Source organism: Dreissena polymorpha, chromosome 3, assembly GCF_020536995.1.
Source record: "Dreissena polymorpha isolate Duluth1 chromosome 3, UMN_Dpol_1.0, whole genome shotgun sequence".
NCBI classification, from domain to species: domain Eukaryota; kingdom Metazoa; phylum Mollusca; class Bivalvia; order Myida; family Dreissenidae; genus Dreissena; species Dreissena polymorpha.
Window position 1 is genome coordinate 147,300,812 of NC_068357.1, and position 18,072 is coordinate 147,318,883.

The 18,072-nt window shown below is 34.6% G+C and overlaps 3 protein-coding genes across 13 annotated transcripts in view; 2 read left to right on the forward strand and 1 right to left on the reverse strand.

Annotated features, from left to right (window-relative positions):
• The window catches only part of LOC127871892 (ATP-binding cassette sub-family G member 5-like), a 48,347-nt gene that overhangs the window by 5,978 nt on the left and 24,297 nt on the right, over nucleotides 1-18,072 (forward strand). For 2 of the 6 annotated variants that reach the window (XM_052415163.1, XM_052415168.1), the window contains exons 1-4: nucleotides 9,986-10,151; nucleotides 13,111-13,490; nucleotides 14,359-14,489; nucleotides 14,996-15,097. In XM_052415163.1, coding sequence (XP_052271123.1) covers nucleotides 13,235-13,490; nucleotides 14,359-14,489; nucleotides 14,996-15,097 — 489 coding nt within the window. In that variant the 5' untranslated portion in view covers nucleotides 9,986-10,151; nucleotides 13,111-13,234. Of the gene's footprint in view, nucleotides 1-9,985; nucleotides 10,224-13,110; nucleotides 13,491-14,358; nucleotides 14,490-14,995; nucleotides 15,098-18,072 lie in introns of those variants that run through there. The other 4 variants (XM_052415165.1, XM_052415164.1, XM_052415166.1 and 1 more) reach the window with 3 other exon arrangements.
• On the forward strand, nucleotides 694-4,282 carry LOC127871895 (uncharacterized). Of its 5 annotated transcripts, none has more exons than XM_052415175.1 (8): nucleotides 694-1,055; nucleotides 1,389-1,551; nucleotides 1,660-1,800; nucleotides 1,974-2,018; nucleotides 2,288-2,323; nucleotides 3,474-3,524; nucleotides 3,631-3,666; nucleotides 4,098-4,282. In XM_052415175.1, the coding sequence occupies exons 4-8, from the start codon at nucleotides 1,979-1,981 to the stop codon at nucleotides 4,280-4,282; spliced, it is 348 nt and encodes a 115-aa protein (XP_052271135.1). In that variant the 5' UTR covers nucleotides 694-1,055; nucleotides 1,389-1,551; nucleotides 1,660-1,800; nucleotides 1,974-1,978. The 5 variants fall into 5 exon arrangements, with proteins under 5 accessions (XP_052271135.1, XP_052271132.1, XP_052271136.1 ...); XM_052415172.1 differs by having other exon boundaries at nucleotides 1,660-1,790; XM_052415176.1 differs by having other exon boundaries at nucleotides 1,660-1,686.
• Nucleotides 2,264-9,657, reverse strand: LOC127871893 (putative nuclease HARBI1). Of its 2 annotated transcripts, none has more exons than XM_052415169.1 (6): nucleotides 9,316-9,657; nucleotides 8,666-8,767; nucleotides 7,695-7,927; nucleotides 6,399-6,552; nucleotides 5,515-5,615; nucleotides 2,264-4,967 (listed from the first exon to the last, which is right to left on the reverse strand). In XM_052415169.1, exons 1-6 carry the CDS (start codon nucleotides 9,352-9,354, stop codon nucleotides 4,754-4,756), a joined length of 843 nt encoding a protein of 280 aa, XP_052271129.1. In that variant the 5' UTR covers nucleotides 9,355-9,657; the 3' UTR covers nucleotides 2,264-4,753. The 2 variants fall into 2 exon arrangements, with proteins under 2 accessions (XP_052271129.1, XP_052271130.1); XM_052415170.1 differs by lacking the exon at nucleotides 9,316-9,657 and adding an exon at nucleotides 9,030-9,193.

The following is an 18,072-nucleotide window of genomic DNA, read 5'->3' on the forward strand; positions in this document are numbered from 1 at the left end:
TGCCTTAAGTATGGACTGACTTTCGTCGTCCGCTTATAGTCTCAAATCGTTAGGGTGGAGACTGGAGACTGGAGACTGGTTGAAGCGGTTAGTTGTAGGGTTCACTGCAGTATTCAGCCCTACAGAAGTGCTGGAAATACAATGGGTTTTTCCCCAATTTTTAGAGTTTGTAATTAATATGATGGTAATCTATTACTATTGTCATTATTTCCGTTGTTCATTGGAAAGCAGGTCATGTTTATTCCAGGGTGGTGCTATGATTTTTTAATTAATTAACACACAATTAAGTTAGTTTAGTTATGGATTAATAGTTGTTTTATATGTTTTTTGTATGCCGCTTAATTTTTAATAAAATGTAAAACTACATTAAAAACAACATGAGCTGGAGTTTCGTTATTCCACTAAGATACTATTTTTAGAACAAGCACATTCGCAAAGTAACAAACCAAAGGCTTAGCAACCAATCTTAAGGGCCGATATTATGAGAACCATTCTGATATCTGATATGACTATGTCTTCTCCGCCAGTTTATGTGAACCGTCAAGAAAACTCATAATGTCGAAACAGTCGAATGTAGCTTCTCCACCACCAAATTTTAATAAGCACCAGTTTACACGATTACACATATTCTTTACAGTTTTTTTCACACGCATTGTACATAATACTAAATACAGATTACTACAGGCAAAGACCAGGATTGCGTTTCACTAACATAGCGTATATTTACGCAGCTTTAGGTTTACGCACAGAATTTACGCCGAACGTAAATTATTGCGTACGCCGTTTCACTAAAATGTGCGCAAAATTTACGCTGCGCGTAAGTGTTGTTTAGCCTGTCATGTGCGCGCGGACGCTTGAGAAAGTCATCGTCTGCAACAGTATCTACTGTAAACAATGGACGCGAAAACGAAGGTAAAGAAAGCGAATTGGTCCAAAAACGAGTTTGAGACGCTCGTTTGCGAGTACGAGAATAAATATGACGTGCTCGAGGGTGGTCTGTCTATTTCCCTCACTGGAATGGACAAACGGAAGGCATGGGAAAGCGTTATGGACGCGTAAGTGGTTTAAACTTTAACATGCAAAGCCCCAGATTAATCATATCGTCACAAACATTCAAGAAACAAAACAAAATTTAGAAAATAATTTAGATATAAAATATTTAGTAACTGGTGATTGATCAATTTATTTGAAGCCCCTGTTTTGACATTAAAATGATACAACGTACAATTTTTGCATGTAGTGTCATTGCTAAATTAAAGTTACTGTAAAGTATTAAATCTGAATTTGAATAGATGTATGTATTCTTCATTTTTAGGGCTTATAACTGGTGCTGGTGGTAAAAGTAGAACATGTTATGAATTTTTGCTAAACTGAAATTGCATTTTTAGTGTCAACAGCACCAGCTTAATAAGCCGAACTGTTGATGAATTTAAGAAGAAGGTTAGCGACCTGAAGGTGAAGGCCCATAAAAAAGAAAGAGCCAGGGTGCAGTATGAGCGGGGCACGGGTGGAGGACCCCCTTCAGAGGAATTGGGTCCTCTAGAAAAAAAGGTAATTTCAAAAGCGCTTATATATTCAGATTTATTTTTGTTCTTTTTACTGAGTGTTAAATATAATTATTCTTTGTATGATAACCAGAAAATTACCTTTTAATTGTAGATGCTGGAACTCCTTCCTTTGGAATCGGTACATGGCCATGAAGATGGTTTTGATACCTTCAAGCCCAGTTCTTCATGTATTCCATAATTCCATGAACTACCACAAGCACTGGCCGAGATAAAAGTTGTTTTGTATGCAATTGTATAAATATATAAAGATTAATGATAATTGCTTAAAAGTGACATTTATATGTTATGCATTACAAATACATGGAAGTTGTTATTTATAATTGTGTTCGGTTTATGATCAATATATTGATTTATTTGCATGAGCACTGCATTTATGAAACTTAATTTATGAAATTTATATTATAGCATCAATGCATGGTCTGGGTAACTCATCCAAGTCTGCTGTAATTGGTAAGTCATATGATATATATTAATATTAATTTTTATTAACTAATTAACCAATATGTTGATGACACTATTCGGTTACTTCATATCTTGTCTTGTTTTGCATATACAACAGCCTACAAATAAATTTCAATAATTTATTTAAGTATATTTAATTTGCTGTCCAATACAAACTCTAATAATAAAAAGTATTGCATTATTATCATTTAATGCTTACGCAAAAATCGAAAAAGACATGGACACTGTAAAGCATGTCTTTCTATTTTTATTTCCAGAATACAAGGTTGATGACAGCACGCCTGAGCCCAGTGGTAATTATTGTAGCTGTATATAAATAAGAAAAATCAAACTTGACAATATTAAAATATTAACAAGCAAATTCGTTGAATTGATATCCCCCGCCTATATACTTCTGGACACAAAAGTGTTATATTTGACACTAAAAAAGCATTTTTTCAAGATACAAAGGGCCATAACTCTGTTTTTAACAGATGGTTTACAATGCCATTTTGCGTGCATCATCCTCTTATGCATATATATACTCATACCAAGTTTCAATGAAATCCGCCAAAGCACTTCCAAGATATGGCTCCGGACACAAAAGTGCCGGACGGACGGACAACGCCAAAACAATATCCCTCCACCTTTGGCGGGGGATAAAAAGGGTTTATTAGTTTAGTACAGTCTCATCATCATATATACAATCAAACATAAGCACAATAATAAAATGCTGCCACTCGGAAGTATCGAGTTATAACTTATAAGAGACTAGAGAATTAAATCAACATATAAGTCATCATCATACCTCTCTTCCAAATACCATGAAGTTATATAGTCTCCACTAAAGTCTGGCAAACAGTTAACACAGCTTTGCACAATCTTAGAGTTATGAGACTTATTCGCATATATCACAGTACAGTGAAAGACTATATTACATATCACAAGTTTGATTGCCCCCACTGACCTCACTATATAATTTGCCATAAGAAATTAACCATAAAATACTGAAAGCGAACATAAAGCACTATTGCGCAATGTGTAAAAAAAATGACATACAAAATCATATATCGCCTATGGTCAGACCATCTACGAACTGGTCAGTGGTGACACTCAAACACAGGGATATAACATGATTTATCAACTTTAAAAAGTAATGTTAAGTCATTTAAACAATAAAATTCTGAAGTATTAAAACAGTTTTCATTTTTGGTCGGAAATGACAAACACCAATTTATTAATACTACATGAATGATGGTTTAGTACATAAGTATAATAGAAAGTATAACAAACATTTAAACAGGAAATTGGTGGATACACTTAAAACTTTGAATTTAAGAGTGACTGAGTCAACTTGAAAGGTGTGTACTCATCTCCCACCTAGAACATTACTTTACATTATAGCATTATATTCTTTCACAGTATTTCATTTTGATTAAACATGAAAGCTGTAAAATCTTGCAGATATTCAGTGTCAGCAAAGTCAGAAAGCTGCCAGTGTGAGTTCCACACCAAGTAAGTGTAATACAACATAAGTTTACAAAATTGAAATAAATAATATCCAATATGCTTATATGCCTTCCAGTGAAAATTAAAAAAAAAGTTTCACATCACTTTACAGGCAAAAGAGAGAAGACGCCACAGAAAAGGAAAATAGGTAATTTGAAAAATTGTTATTTAACAATATTTGTTATGCATGAGATTTCTGATAACAAAGGCACATGCGTCTACCTCTTTCAATCAATTACAGAAAGCTTGAGATTATTCGCTCCTCACTACCGTACTATACAATACAGTACTTTATAATAATTATTGAGGGAAAGTTTCGAAAAAATGCAATATGGGTGTACTATTCAAGAAAGTGGGAATGAGAAAAGGTAGACAGATGCATGAATACAATGTAGTCTGATTACTAAATTTCAATATAACAGGGTATAACTATCAAGTCCCTAAATATTTCTTACATGTACTGTAATGCAGGGTTATACACTTAACATTTTTACCCATTAGCCCAACAAATTTTAGGAGCCTTGGCTACTGGACTCTTGTAAATTTATATCGCTGTTATTGTTTGAATCGGTTATTCAGGTGATGTTACAGCTTACCAGGAAAGGCTGATAGACTTACAAGAGCAGCAGCTCAAACTAAAGCAAATGAAAATAGAGGAAATGCAGAAGATGCGAAAGGTTGAAGAGCAGAAGTTGGAGGAATTGAAGAAGATCCATACTTCTGTGGATGCCCTTTTGTCATTTGTTATGCTAAATCAGTGTTAAGTAGAGTATAAATCGTCAGGACTCCAGTACTTGTAGTTAATGACTTGAAACCATTTCAACCTTGCACCACTCAAAATGTGCAGTTCCATGAGTTACACATGCATGCCAAATATCAAGTTGCTATGATCAATACTGCAAAAGTTATGACACAATTTTAACTTAGGTTAAAGTTTGGGACAGTCACACACAATGACAGACAGACAGACAGGCCAAAAACATTATACCCCCTTTTTTAAAAAGGGGGCATACAATTATAATTACAAGTACATACTTAATTTTCCTTAATCAATAGTGAAACAGGTAAATTTTCACTTGCTGAACATAATCACCAACATCAACCAAATAATTACAATTCCATGTGGGAATTAAAAGCCAGTCGAATGATAAGCCCTAGTCAATCAGAACACAATGCAGGCGTATCATTCGACTGACTTTGAATTTTCAATGAATCAGGTAATAAGAACATATCCTTTAAAACATTGCAATTATTCTCTGCCTGCATTGCTGATTGTTGCCCTCAGGATACAGAGTCTGTGGATCTTCATCAATGTCCACTTCTTCTTTTTCATTGTCAAAAGGTATCTTGAGGTCAAGGCACAAATTGTGGAGTTTGGCACACACCACAACCACCTCCATACACTTGCCAGGACGGAATGGAAGGACACCACCACTTCTATGCAGACGCCTGAAATTGTTTTTTCATATTACCACTAACATGGCAGACCCTAATTTTTTCTAACTGACCCAACCGTTTTTTTTTACTCTTCCAAGTAGAGATTAGAATGAAAGAATTTACTGGTTTTCAACATGTTTTTTAAACTTGACCGTTTTCTCATAATTAGAATTGTTCTAATTTGGAAATACACAGAAATATTCAATGCTTCTAAGACATTTGGAAGATTTTGTCATTGAAATATATAAATATATAGTTCTATGGTAATCAAATAAAGCAATATAATCCTGCAATTTTGACCGGCTACTCAAGCTAAAGATTTAAATACAGTCCTTACAATATTTCTTATTTGATAACAATAGTTATTGGCATGCATAACACGTACTTGTTTTATTATAAATTGCTTTAAAAAAAAGAGTTAAAAAATAGTGATACATGTACATAAATCAACATGAAAAAATACTGACATTAATTCTGCCAAGCTACACAATTTTAAGAAAAACAGAATACTTATTTATAATATACTAAGTATGCGATTTGAACAAACACTCAAATTTACCTAAATCTAGCCTTCAAAAGTCCAAATGCTCTTTCAACACAAATTCGAGTTCTGCTGTGAGCCCCGTTGAATCGCAATTCTTGTGCTGTTTGTGGGTTGTTCTAAAACAAATGGAAAATTCATTTCAACCATTGAAAATTGCAAAGTAGTTCATAAACAATCTGAATAATCTATTGTAAATATTTTTCAAATAAAAAATTATAAATAAATGTTTAGAGAATGTTATTCTGAAATTAAAAAAATAATAATGGAAATGTTTATTTCCATATAAACAAGCAAATTCATTAACTTGGTATCCGCCGCCGAATGAAAAGTTCTTTAGATTTAATCAATAAAAGGTACAACTCCGAAAAGACATAATCATCCTGAATACACTAAGGATGATAATACACATTTAGTTTGAATTTCATTAAATTCCATACTACAGCCGAGACAGACAAAATGCTCAATTTCAGTCATTTAAAGGTCAATAACTCTAGAAATGAACACCAAAAATCTATATTTAGCACCATAATATGCCACTAAACTGAAGATTTATTTTAAATTTCATGACCTTTCTTACAATAGTTATTTACAAATAGCTCATGGCAGAAAAAAATACTGAATTTCAATCAATTAAGAGGACAGTACTCTTGAAATACTCTCGAGCCCTACAAAATTTATGTAATGAACCACTGCATTATGATGATTCACATTTATTTTAGTTTAATTACATTCCATGCAATAATTGCTGAGAAAATAGCTCTGTACTGACAAAATTCCATTAATTTCAATTACTGATCAAAAGGTTATTTTATTGTTGATTATATTGTAGAGCATAAGCCGTCAGTATGCCCCTTTAATACAACAAGAAGATAACAAAAAACTACAATCCATGAAAATACCTTGGGTGTTATCAGGTATTCTCTCAATGGATAACCAGAATCTCCCAATTGCCATCCTGGCTTGTTGGTAGCAAGGTGGTCCTTCAGTGAAGAGTTGTCAAATACTGTGGCATCGTGTGTTGAACCAGGCCACTTTGCATTGACATTGGTAAACCTGTGCATATTTATGACAATGTATCAAATGCTTAAAAGCGCATTTCAAACCGCATGCTAACAGACTAAAATGGACTTTTAACAATACTTCAGTGTACAAAATATTCATTGAAAATTAGAAGTTACGTTGAGCTAGAGTTCAAATCGTGTTGGGAGTAATATTTTTAGGCGTTTTAAGTTGTTGTAATAATTATTTCATCAATAAAGTAGTGTTCCTCATTTTCTTATATTAGTAAAAATTGGACTGTGTGCTATACTTAATGTTAGCATTTATATAGGTTAATACTGTCAATATGCCCCTTAAGTTAATGATGTACTTTATTGTTGATTATTTAAAAAAAAAAGAAAGACATAATTATTATAACTATATGAAAAAGGTTTATACAATTAGTAATGTAATTTTATTTAAATACAAACATCTATGTCGTTATTGAAACTGGTTCTAAGGGAACAAAACAAAACTTAAGCTTTTTCATAGACGTGATGAATACCTCCACATGACACATTGAAACAGAATATTTTACATGTTGTCTTCACAAAAAAAGAGAAGCTAATTAATGGCATTTCTAAGGAATTAGTACAAAGTGTGACCTCCACCATGGAGATATTGATGTTACTCTTTCCCATGACAGAGTGACTGCCATATTTGTGGCATTCTGAGAAAACTGGGCATAATGCAAGTGCGTGAAGTGTCAGCCCAGATAAGCCTGTGCAGTCCCCACAGGCTAATCAGGGACGACACTTTTCGCCTAAACTAGATTTTCGATAAGATTATATGTCTCTTACATCATTTAAACAATAAATTCAATTAACCCATTCATGCCTAGCGTCCTGAAAAAAGGACATTGCAAACAGCGTAGACCCAGATGAGAGCGGCGTCTCATCTGGGTCTACGCTGTTTGCTTAAAGGAATTGTAGTAAGAAATATTCTAAATATAGAAATAAATATACTAGACATCCCTAATTTTGGAAATAAATTGATCCAATCTAAAAGGATGGGAGAGTCCACTGGGCATAAATGGGTTAAAGCATAAATTGTCGGCCGTGATTAGGGATGACAATTTACGCACAAGCATTATGCTTAGAAAACAACACATATAGCCCCCCTCTCCCTACCAATGGGGTACAACAAAATAAACAAACCTTAGGCTGCTATCCACAACAGCTTGAATGTTTACAGCATGGTATCCTTTTCGGCACACATACGTCTGAGAATTTTCAGATGGAGCTTGAATTGGGATCAGTGTTCCATCCACAGCGCCTATAACATTCGGGATTCCTGCTACACGATGGAACTTCTGTTTTGTTGCAGCAAGGTCATGCAAAGATGTTGGGAAGGTGATGTTGTTCAGGTTTCGGTTAATGGCACTTATAACCTGAAAGTTATAGAATGTCTCATATTATAATCTTAAATATTACAATCTACTGGTTTTTATTTTTTGATGAAGAAGATGGCCTCCACAAAGAATGTGCTTATGTTATTCATATATGCAAATAATTCCTTTTTTTCAATGAATTCATTAGAACATATATCAGTTTACACAATAGTAAATAGCAGTAATAAATAGTCGCTTCATGAATGTTAGGGCATCTAATTTATTAATAAAGCTTTGGAGTTTATGCAAATAAGATGCTGGAAACAGACATAATTTGTGCATACATTGAGGTGCATTAGTATACATGAACCATTTGTTGCCTTAAGGGTACAAACCCGATAAAATCATTTTTTATTAGCAAAAGTTCATTAACCATTATATCGCTGTAGGTTGGAATATGTCAGCCTGGTTAGTGGCATTCTAAAGCTAAGTTCGTTTTAGCAATGATGCGTTTCAACCGCAGAAGAATTAAACAGCTTTTAATTGAAAATTGTTCAATTAATTTACGAGAATGTTTTCACAATAAAGTTTTCTTAACCCTTTGAGCGCTGGAACCGGAATTTGAAGGCCTTTGCAAACAGTTTGGATCCAGATGAGACGCCACAAAACGTGGCGTCTCATCAGGATCCAAACTGTTTGCTATTCAGAAAGTATTCTTTGAAAAAAATCGAAGAAAATGCTTATTTTAGAAATTTAGCAGACGACAAATTTCCCAGCATGCAAAGGGTTAAGACATACCTGTTGAATACACCGGCACACTGAGCTCCTGCTGACTCCATGGAGATCTCCAACCTCGCTAAAAAAATATCCTTTTGCAAGGTAACATAGTGTTACTAGGAGCTGAAAAAGAGACCCATGCAATCCAATAAAAAATATTAATAAAATTTGTCTCTCAAAATTACTTATGTGATATATAACCTTTATTAAATTTCCTGAACAATAGTTTATCCACGTTTGTTCAGAAATAACTATAAAATGGGACTACACAAACACAAGTTTGTTTGTAAATAATATTAATAAATAACACACACAAAAAATGTCACTGTCAAAATCAGTTACTCTTAAAAAAAAAAAATTCAACTGAAGGTCTATAAACTCGTACCATAAGAAGCAGATGAATCAATGCATTTCGTGCATGTTCTACGGTATATAATGTTAAGACTCTTATTTTTCGATAGAGAAACAAACAAGAAAAAAATTCCAAACTAAATTGTGGAGATACCACATCAGCTTTTCGTTCACAACAATATGGCGTCCGTGTATTCAAGGGAAATAACAACGAAAACAGGTGTCGGTTATGTGGTACTAAATTGCACAAATAAGGATTATAATATAGAATACAGTATGGTATTCATGTTCGAAAAGACAAACAAATAACGTACACCGACCTTTGTTCTGACGTTCAGTGAGTGACTTCTGTCACTCATAGCAAAGACCTATACTATAGATAGGTCTTTGCTCATAGGCTCGCAATCGGCACGAATTAACTCCTCGAGGTAAATAATACCCTCCGTCGACAGACGATACCTCTCAACGATTTGCTTTTCGCTCAGATAGCTTAAGGTGTCGATTCGTGCTCGGAATATTCGAGGACGAATCTCGCGTACTGCGAACGCTTCATCAACGGCAGCCATGACACTTCCAAATTTACGCCAATTTTTCTGATTTACGCGAAGTACATATGTGACGTAAATGTACGCCAGAATTTACGCACAGCGTTAATTTACGCTGTTTAGAGAAACGCGTTTTTGAGAATAACATTTGCGTACGCAAATATTAACGGAAACTATTTGCGTACGCATCTTATTGAAACGCACTCCTATAGAATATACATTTTATAGGTCTTTGCTACAGGGAGCTAAGTCTAGCCAATATTTTGAAAAAAATGTCGATTTAAATGCAGTTATCGTTGTTATGTCCAAGAATACACATTTAACTATAGAATGTGTTATTATTATTGACATATTATTATTATAACACATGCGTGTTTTTGTATTAGTTCACTTCCAAAATTTGTATGTATTCATATAAAGAGGGATTGTATATTGTTACCTCCCTTTGTTGCAAATTTGTTAAGAATTATTAATGTTTACTTACACTACGAAAGGGGAAGTTGCAAAATTCCAACTCCCAGATATTGATTCCCGAGTCGGTTTCAGCTGTACAGTACATAATGTTCTCATGAAAGCTTAAAACATTCAAGAACAACTAGGCGAAGTATTTAGTAAGGCTTTTTATTGCTACTTTTTCATAAAAATAACAGCCAAGCACCAATTACTAATGGCTTCGTACTAAGGTAAATAGTACTTCACTACAGCTAAAGTTTATGAAATGTAGATCAGAAAAGTATTACTTTGCATCATACAAATATGGTTAGGCGATACTTCTTGATTTTAAGCCATATAGTAGTTGCAATAATTTAACTGGTAACATCATTTTTCCTTAAAAGTCTGCTGCCAGTGCCTGGAATCCAGGCGACACTTTAATAGTAGAATGAGCAACATAAAACTATTTTCTAGCATAAATAACAACAAACAGATAATAAAACATACATGCCATACGTCCCGGATTGTCCGGGACAGTCCCAGAAAAGAAGAACTTGTCCCGCTGTCCCGGATATCTGTCAAATATTCCGGAATTTACAAAATCCATATATACATGTACCTTATCTTAGGCTTAATTGCACCTCGAATCTGTGTATATCTGCAGCGTCTCCATGACAATGCCTACCCGAATAGGCAGACTACGCTACATGTCAAAATCCATCAATTAACAGGGGTCCTGTTATCATATCGATTGTCTCACGTTCGTGGTCAAAACCGAAAAGGCGGCATTGTTTAATGTGGTTGTTAATTGACTTTAATCTACTATGTCATTATTTCCGTGCTTCGACACTAAGATCACGAGTGAAGTGTGTGTAGCAGCGAAACAAGTGTGTAACTAATGTGTGACTGTCCGGATTTTAAGTTGACGATCTACCGGTACTGTTTTGTTGTATTTGTTTTATTGTGATTGGTTGTATGTATTTTGAATTGATTTGAGTTGACGATCTAACAGTACTGTATTGTTGTATTTCTTATTATATAAATGTTATAGATGAATAAAGGCGTATCTACAACTACACGTTACACACCGGTCTTAATAACAAAAAGGCAGTGACGTCACCATCTATGTTTAGAACGCTTACACTGAAAACACGTGGCTTGTATCTAGTAACGGAAGTAGTAATGTTTAATTTGACGTTAATAGATCAAGTGTATTTCGGATAGGCTTTCAAACTTTTGCAATTAACGATGCCAAAAAAAAAAACCTACCAAAAATGCATATGTCTATAAATATCGCTACATTTTATACATGTCCCGGAAAATCGGAAAAAGTCCCGGACAATTTAACTCAATGTCCCGGCATTGGTCTGAAAAATTATGGCATGTATGAATAAAATATGTCCCTAATGCGCAAATAAAGACAACTTAGTTTACTTGATACGGTGTGCTCGCTGAATAATGATATTTAGCCAAGTTTTTAACATGTCAACCGTTCACGAAAATGTGCTACGTTTTAGCAATTGAAAGCGCCAGGTATTCCTAATTAGAAAATATGCAAGATAGCTCTCGTGTCTTATCAACCAATCATGCTACACTGACTATTCCGGGACCTACATAAGATCAATTGAATCCTTCAAAACTTCGGCTTGCCGTTTGATTATGGTTTGTATCAGCTGTTCGTTTTGAGCATTTATCCACAAACAACACGCAGTTTATGATGATGGTAATAGGTTTTGTTTGTTATTATTTTTTAGGATTGAATTCAATTTTCTAGACAAACTTGAGAATTAATTGTTCACAGAGAATAAGGTTTTATCAGGAAGAACTTTGAGCTTTACGTATCTACTCATAAAAGCTCAAAGCATTAAAGAAGAACTAAGCCATAAAGGTGACATGGCAAGTATTGTACATATTATTATCAAAATATATAGTACATGTATTTGACTAAATGAAAAGGCAATTTATTACATACTTTTGCAACTTAAACCCTATTTGCTTGTTCTAGCTTCATAAAAAACAACTTCTTGTAATCAATTTTTTTTACTTTTGTATAAAGAACTTTGAAAACACCCAAACCCAATTTTTCTATTGCATTACAATTAAGTTGACGATTATCAACTGTCATACTGTTTCCTCTCCACGGGTATAGGTGAACAGTCGTGTTAGTAAGGTTTTCAACACCAAATGTTATTAAGAAATATCTTTAAAATTTAGGCACATATTCCTTACACTTTTTACACGCTTTTTGTTAGAGTTTTGTTATTTCTTAACACGGGATATCGTTGTAGAATTTTGGTCAGATCATTTTAAATGCTTTTAACGTTAGATATGTACTGTAGGTAGAACATGTTTCTTTTACATTGACGCTAAACAATGTCTAGCCACTCTGCATGTGTTTTTGATTTGGTTACTTTTTATATTATACTAGCACATGACATTACTTAATTTTATTATTTGCATTAAATAAAATGTTCTTATGAATAAGTCTTAATAAGCTGTCTGTTCTGTTCATCCCATAGCTTAGTGGCTGTACAGGATTAGAGGTTCACTTTAGGTTTAATAACATTATCACTTCTTTTTTCGTTGGTGCTGTCTTGTTCACATAGCATGCATACATGTATATACTGTGCACAATGTGCACACGTATTATTTAGTTCCTGGCATAATATTTCTTCATGTCAATTTGGGCTGCTTGGTCTGTGTATGGTTCTGGAAATCCATGGTTCTGAATTAAGTTTTATGAATGCACTTTGTCACATAGTATGTGGTTATTGTTTGTATCTACTGACAAAAGATAATCCACTTGACAACTATCCAGCAACTAATTTTGCAATAATTATTGGCTTGCATTTTATCTTCCGAATTAGAATAATGTAGTATTGTAAAATTACTACATGAACCCTGATTGTGACTGGACTGTATTAAACGTTAGGATCTCAAAAAAGGAGTATAAACTAGCAACAATCACTGTTTAGTTGTTGTTTTTTTACCTTGTAAAAAACTCCAGATAAACAGTCACAATGGCGTGCTCGTTAACCAAATGATGTCAAAACCAAAATAAGATGTCACTATGTTAGGAGGCAGTGTTCACTGTTATTTGAATATTGCAAAAACGGGCATTATTTTCATTTCTTCTAGAATTCTCACATAATGTAGCAGGAGACGCTGAAGGACTTTAAGAAGGAAAGATAAAAAGATCAAGGCATCAAACAGAAATCTTTCTGTATTTTGAAAACGGCACTAGATTGCCGAACTGGTAACCATGGAAACCACGACCAGTGCTCTAGACATCCCGGTCAACTACATCCTCGGGCGCTGCATGTTCGGTAACTGGGACGACGATGATGAGCCAACAACGACGATGTTGAGCATCCTGAACGTCTCCTATGTTGTCAAGGAGCGAGTGGGACCGTGGTGGAAGGGAGCGTGTCTGCGACGAATACGTCATAAGCTCGTCCTCAGAGATGCCTGCATGCATCTAAAGAGCGGACAGATCACGGCGGTCCTGGGGGGTTCAGGTGAGTCACTATTAAAACACGATTTTCTGTATGCATTCTTACACTAAAGTTTTGTCTAACATTATTTACTGTTCTGACTGGACAGACTCATTTTGGACCATATTTCATGCATATGCATTTAGCCCGGTTTTCCCAGAGACTGTCTCAAATTATATTTGATTCTAAAGTAATAATGGCTTTTCCTCATATTTGTAAGGAAAAATTTAAGGCTTGTTAAACTACTTATGAACTTTGTTTTAATTTTCAGGTGCAAAACTATTAGTAAAACCATGGTAAAATCGATCTAATATTCCCAGTATAGTTGTTTAAACAGCTATTTGACATTCTTATCAATGATTATTAAATTTTGTATAATGCCCTTGTTGTTTTAATTTGTTTGGTGGTCTGCTTAACAATATGCAATGGAAAATCAGAGATTATTTATTAAATACAATCGTTTCTTGCCCACAACAATGCTGATTGGCAGAATGTACCTTAGGTAAACCATGGGGCCTAATGAACATTTGAAAGTATCCGCTGATGCAGATCCAGAATGGCTTATATATACAATAGGATTCTGTTTACAATGAATAAATGCTTAACATTGACTTCTTGTAACAAAACGTGTAAAAGTGTCATCCCTGACAAGCATGTACAGTCCAAGCCAAGATCCGAGATAATTTACCTGCTAAGCACTGATTTAACCCTTTCCCACTTAGAAGTAAAGTGATAATGGCTATGTGCAACAAAGTAAGAAAGTATCTAGTTAGAAAGGTCTTTAATTATAAATGTTAACTTTCCATGGGACTTCAAATGCGTAAAAATATGTATCTAAGTGGTAAAGGGTTAATTCCTTCACTTGTTACATGTATAACCTTATTACCTCTAGGGTCGGGTAAGACCTCGCTGCTAGACTGCATCGCCCAGCGTGCGGACGGGGTGGTGTCTGGCAAGGTCTACTACAACAACATGGAGTGTACGCCGGACATCGCCCAGACATACATGAGCTACGTCATGCAGGTAAATGCCTTGGAACATTATGAATGAGACTTACTCTTTGAAAAGGGGTTTTAATGCATGTGCGTAAAGTATCATCCTAGATTAGCCTGTGTGGTACACACGGGTTAATCGGGGACGACGCTTTCGGCTTTTGTTGTATTTTTTGTTTAAAGAAAGATATATTTTCTTTGTAATAAACATTACTAAGATCCTTTTTATGAACATAAGCACAAGAGCAGTTTCTTACTTGGAATGATGAGCTGACGTCTGTTGTTGGGCCTGGTTTTTATTTCAAAATTATCAGTTATGGGATATTATAAGAAATAATACGATTTCTGGACAGCTATTATTATAAATATTTTTTTAATTTTAGAGCCATTCTTGAGTACGACTCAAGCAATGATATGATTTCTGGACCGCTATTATTATAAATATTTTTTAAATTTAGAGCCATTCTCGAGTACGACTCGAACATGGGACATTTTTGTGCACTGCGTACCCCTTATCATTACGCCATTTGTTTACAGGCAGATCGCCTGCTGCCCAGCCTTACAGTGCGTGAGACGCTTCGGTACAGCGCGCAGCTTCGACTTCCTGGCTGGGCATCGGACTTTGACATCGAGGAGAAGGTATGTGAGTCTCTTGGTGGCCATGGTTACCTATGGAAAGAAAATGTTATTATTTTAGAAGGTGCCTACATTAATTAGTCCCTGTTTTGAGGTTTACCTTGCATGGTTGCATGGAAACTACTTTTGTTGTAGTTAAGTTGTTCATTGTTCAAGATGTATATGCATTCAAAGTGTCTATGTTGTCCAGTCACTCCTTATCAATATTTATCTCAAATACTCTAGGTTCAACATTATAGTCCAATCTTTATGAAACTTTATCTGACCATTTGTCTTGGCTGAGTTCAAACTGTGTCACTTGAGGTAAAACACTAGGTCACTATGTCAAAGGTAAGAAAAAGATTGTATATACTCTTGAAGTACTGTTGTTGGTCCAATAATCCTAAAACTACAATAAAACTTTTTATCCCTGCCGAAAAAAAATTCTGAGGGGATATAGAAATTGGTCCTGTCCGTCTGTCTGTCCGTCCGTCTGTCCGTCCGGCTGAAACTTTGTCCGGAGCATAACTCCAAATCTATTCAATGGAGTTACTTTAAACTTAGAATATAAACAGATGACAACTAAGAGAAGTGCAGTGACCAAGAACCATAACTCTATCTACCTTAGTTTTTTTAATTATCTCCCCTTTTATATAACTTTAAAGTAAATTTTTGTCCGGAGCATAACTCTAAATATACTAAAGGGATTTACTTGAAATTTGAAATATAAACAGATGGCAACTAGGAGAAGTGCAGTGACCAAGAACCACAACTCTATCTACCTTAGTTTTTTAATTATCTCCCCTTTTTTATGATTTTAAAGTATTTTTTCGTCCGGAGCATAACTCTAAATCTACTGAAGGGATTTACTTGAAACTTGAAATATAAACAGATGGCAACTAGGAGAAGTGCAGTGACCAAGAACCACAACTCTATCTACCTCAGTTTTCGAATTATCTCCCCTTTTATATAATTTTTTAGTAAATTTTTGTCCAGAGCATAATTCTAAATCTACTGAAGGGATTTACTTGAAACTTGAAATATAAACAGATGGCAACTAGGAGAAGTGCAGTGACCAAGAACCATAACTCTATCTACCTTAGTTTTTGAATTATCTCCCCTATTATATAATTTTAAAGTAAATTTTTGTCCGGAGCATAACTCTAAATCTACAGAACGGATTTACTTGAAACTTGAAATATAAACAGATGGCAAGTAGGAAAAGTGCAGTGACTAAGAACCATAACTTTATCTACCTTAGTTTTTGAATTATCCCCCTTTTATATAAATTTAAAGTTAATTTTGTCTGGAGCATAACTCTAAATCTAATAAAGGGATTTACTTGATACTTGAAATATTAACATATGGCAACTAGGAGAAGTGCAGTGACCAAAAACCATAACTCCCCTTTCATATAATTTTAAAGTAAATTTTTGTCCGGAGCATAACTCTAAATCTACTGAAGGGATTTACTTGAAACTTCAAACTTAAACAGATGGCAAGTAGGAGAAGTGCAGTGACTAAGAGCCATAACTCTATCTACCTTAGTGTTTGAATTATATCCCTTTATTTAATTTTATAGTAAATTTTTGTCCAGAGCATAATGAATTATCTCCCTTTATTTGTTTTTACAAATATTATTCTACTCTCTAAAACAAATGTTGTCATACAAGCAAACACATTTTGGCCGGGATTTGGCACTACTATGACAAGCTCTTGTTTTTCTTATGATGTCTCAGCCAAATTCTAAACTGGTTTCAGTCCATTTAGAAAAATGACAACTATGGGGCAGCACAGTTTTCCTTTTATGGTTATAGTTAAACCTTGCGTTCACTTTAGAATTTAGATTTTTGCCCAATCATCACACAACTTGCTAAGAAGGTTTGTTTTAATTATTACGGTCCAGAGTTCATACATGGTTATGGTTTGTTGAAAAACATGGCTGACATGGGGGTCGGGTAAGTTTGTTTTATATGTCTATACTATAACATTACCTGCTGAGAACAATGAAGTCTCTCTGAGACACAAGTTTTTGTCTTGAAGCCTTTGGTCCTCTTGTTTTTTGTTGCCTTATAGTTATTATAAACTTTTTCGAATAGTATGATCATGTTTGTAAAAACATTTAATTTTATGAAAATCTTTTACCATGTCTTTTTCATGTCAATAGTTCAGCCCTTAAAATAGGAAGTATGTGTGCTTCTAAAATTATCACCATTGTGCAGCATAATTATTCTTAATGATAAATTTCTCTCCTGTTGGAATATTCCCTTCAAAACAGGTGTTTTTTGTCCCCTACCGCAGAAACCAGAGGGGACTTATGGTTTGCGCTCTGTGTGTCAGTCAGTCAGTCTGTCTGTCTGTCCGTCACATTTTTCTGGATCCTGCGATAACTTAAAAAGTTCTTCATATTTTTTCATGAAACTTGCAACATGGATTGATGGCAATATGGACATTATGCTTATTATTTCATTTTGTTACTACGTCAAAAATTGTGGTTGCTATGGCAACCAAAAAAATTAAAAAATTCTGAAAATGGTGGAATTTCTGACAATGATGGAGCCGGTAGGGGACCATATTGCTTGATAATAGTCTTGTTTTGCTTATATTTTTATGCTGTCTGTATTTGAGGAATAATTATTTCCCAACCTACATTTGTCATTTGCAAGTTTCATTATTTTGCGACATTTCCGAAATGGACCTTGCACAGTGAAGCATATCAGCTTCTTAAATAGCATTTCTGCTTGATACATTTAACCATGTGCATCTTAATGATCTAAGCAGACAGCACATGCTTCTGGTTTGTGGAAAAATAGCCTTTAAATGTGCACTCTTACTTAACGCAACTAAAATATTTGTTGTGATATGTGTAACTTTTGACAATTCAAATAATATCTTTAGTGCAGGGCTCGACATTAAAGGTAGTCCGACTGTCCGGGACAACCAAATTGTTAGTCCGGACAAGTAAATAAAGAAATTTGCTGGTCCGACAGGACAAGTGG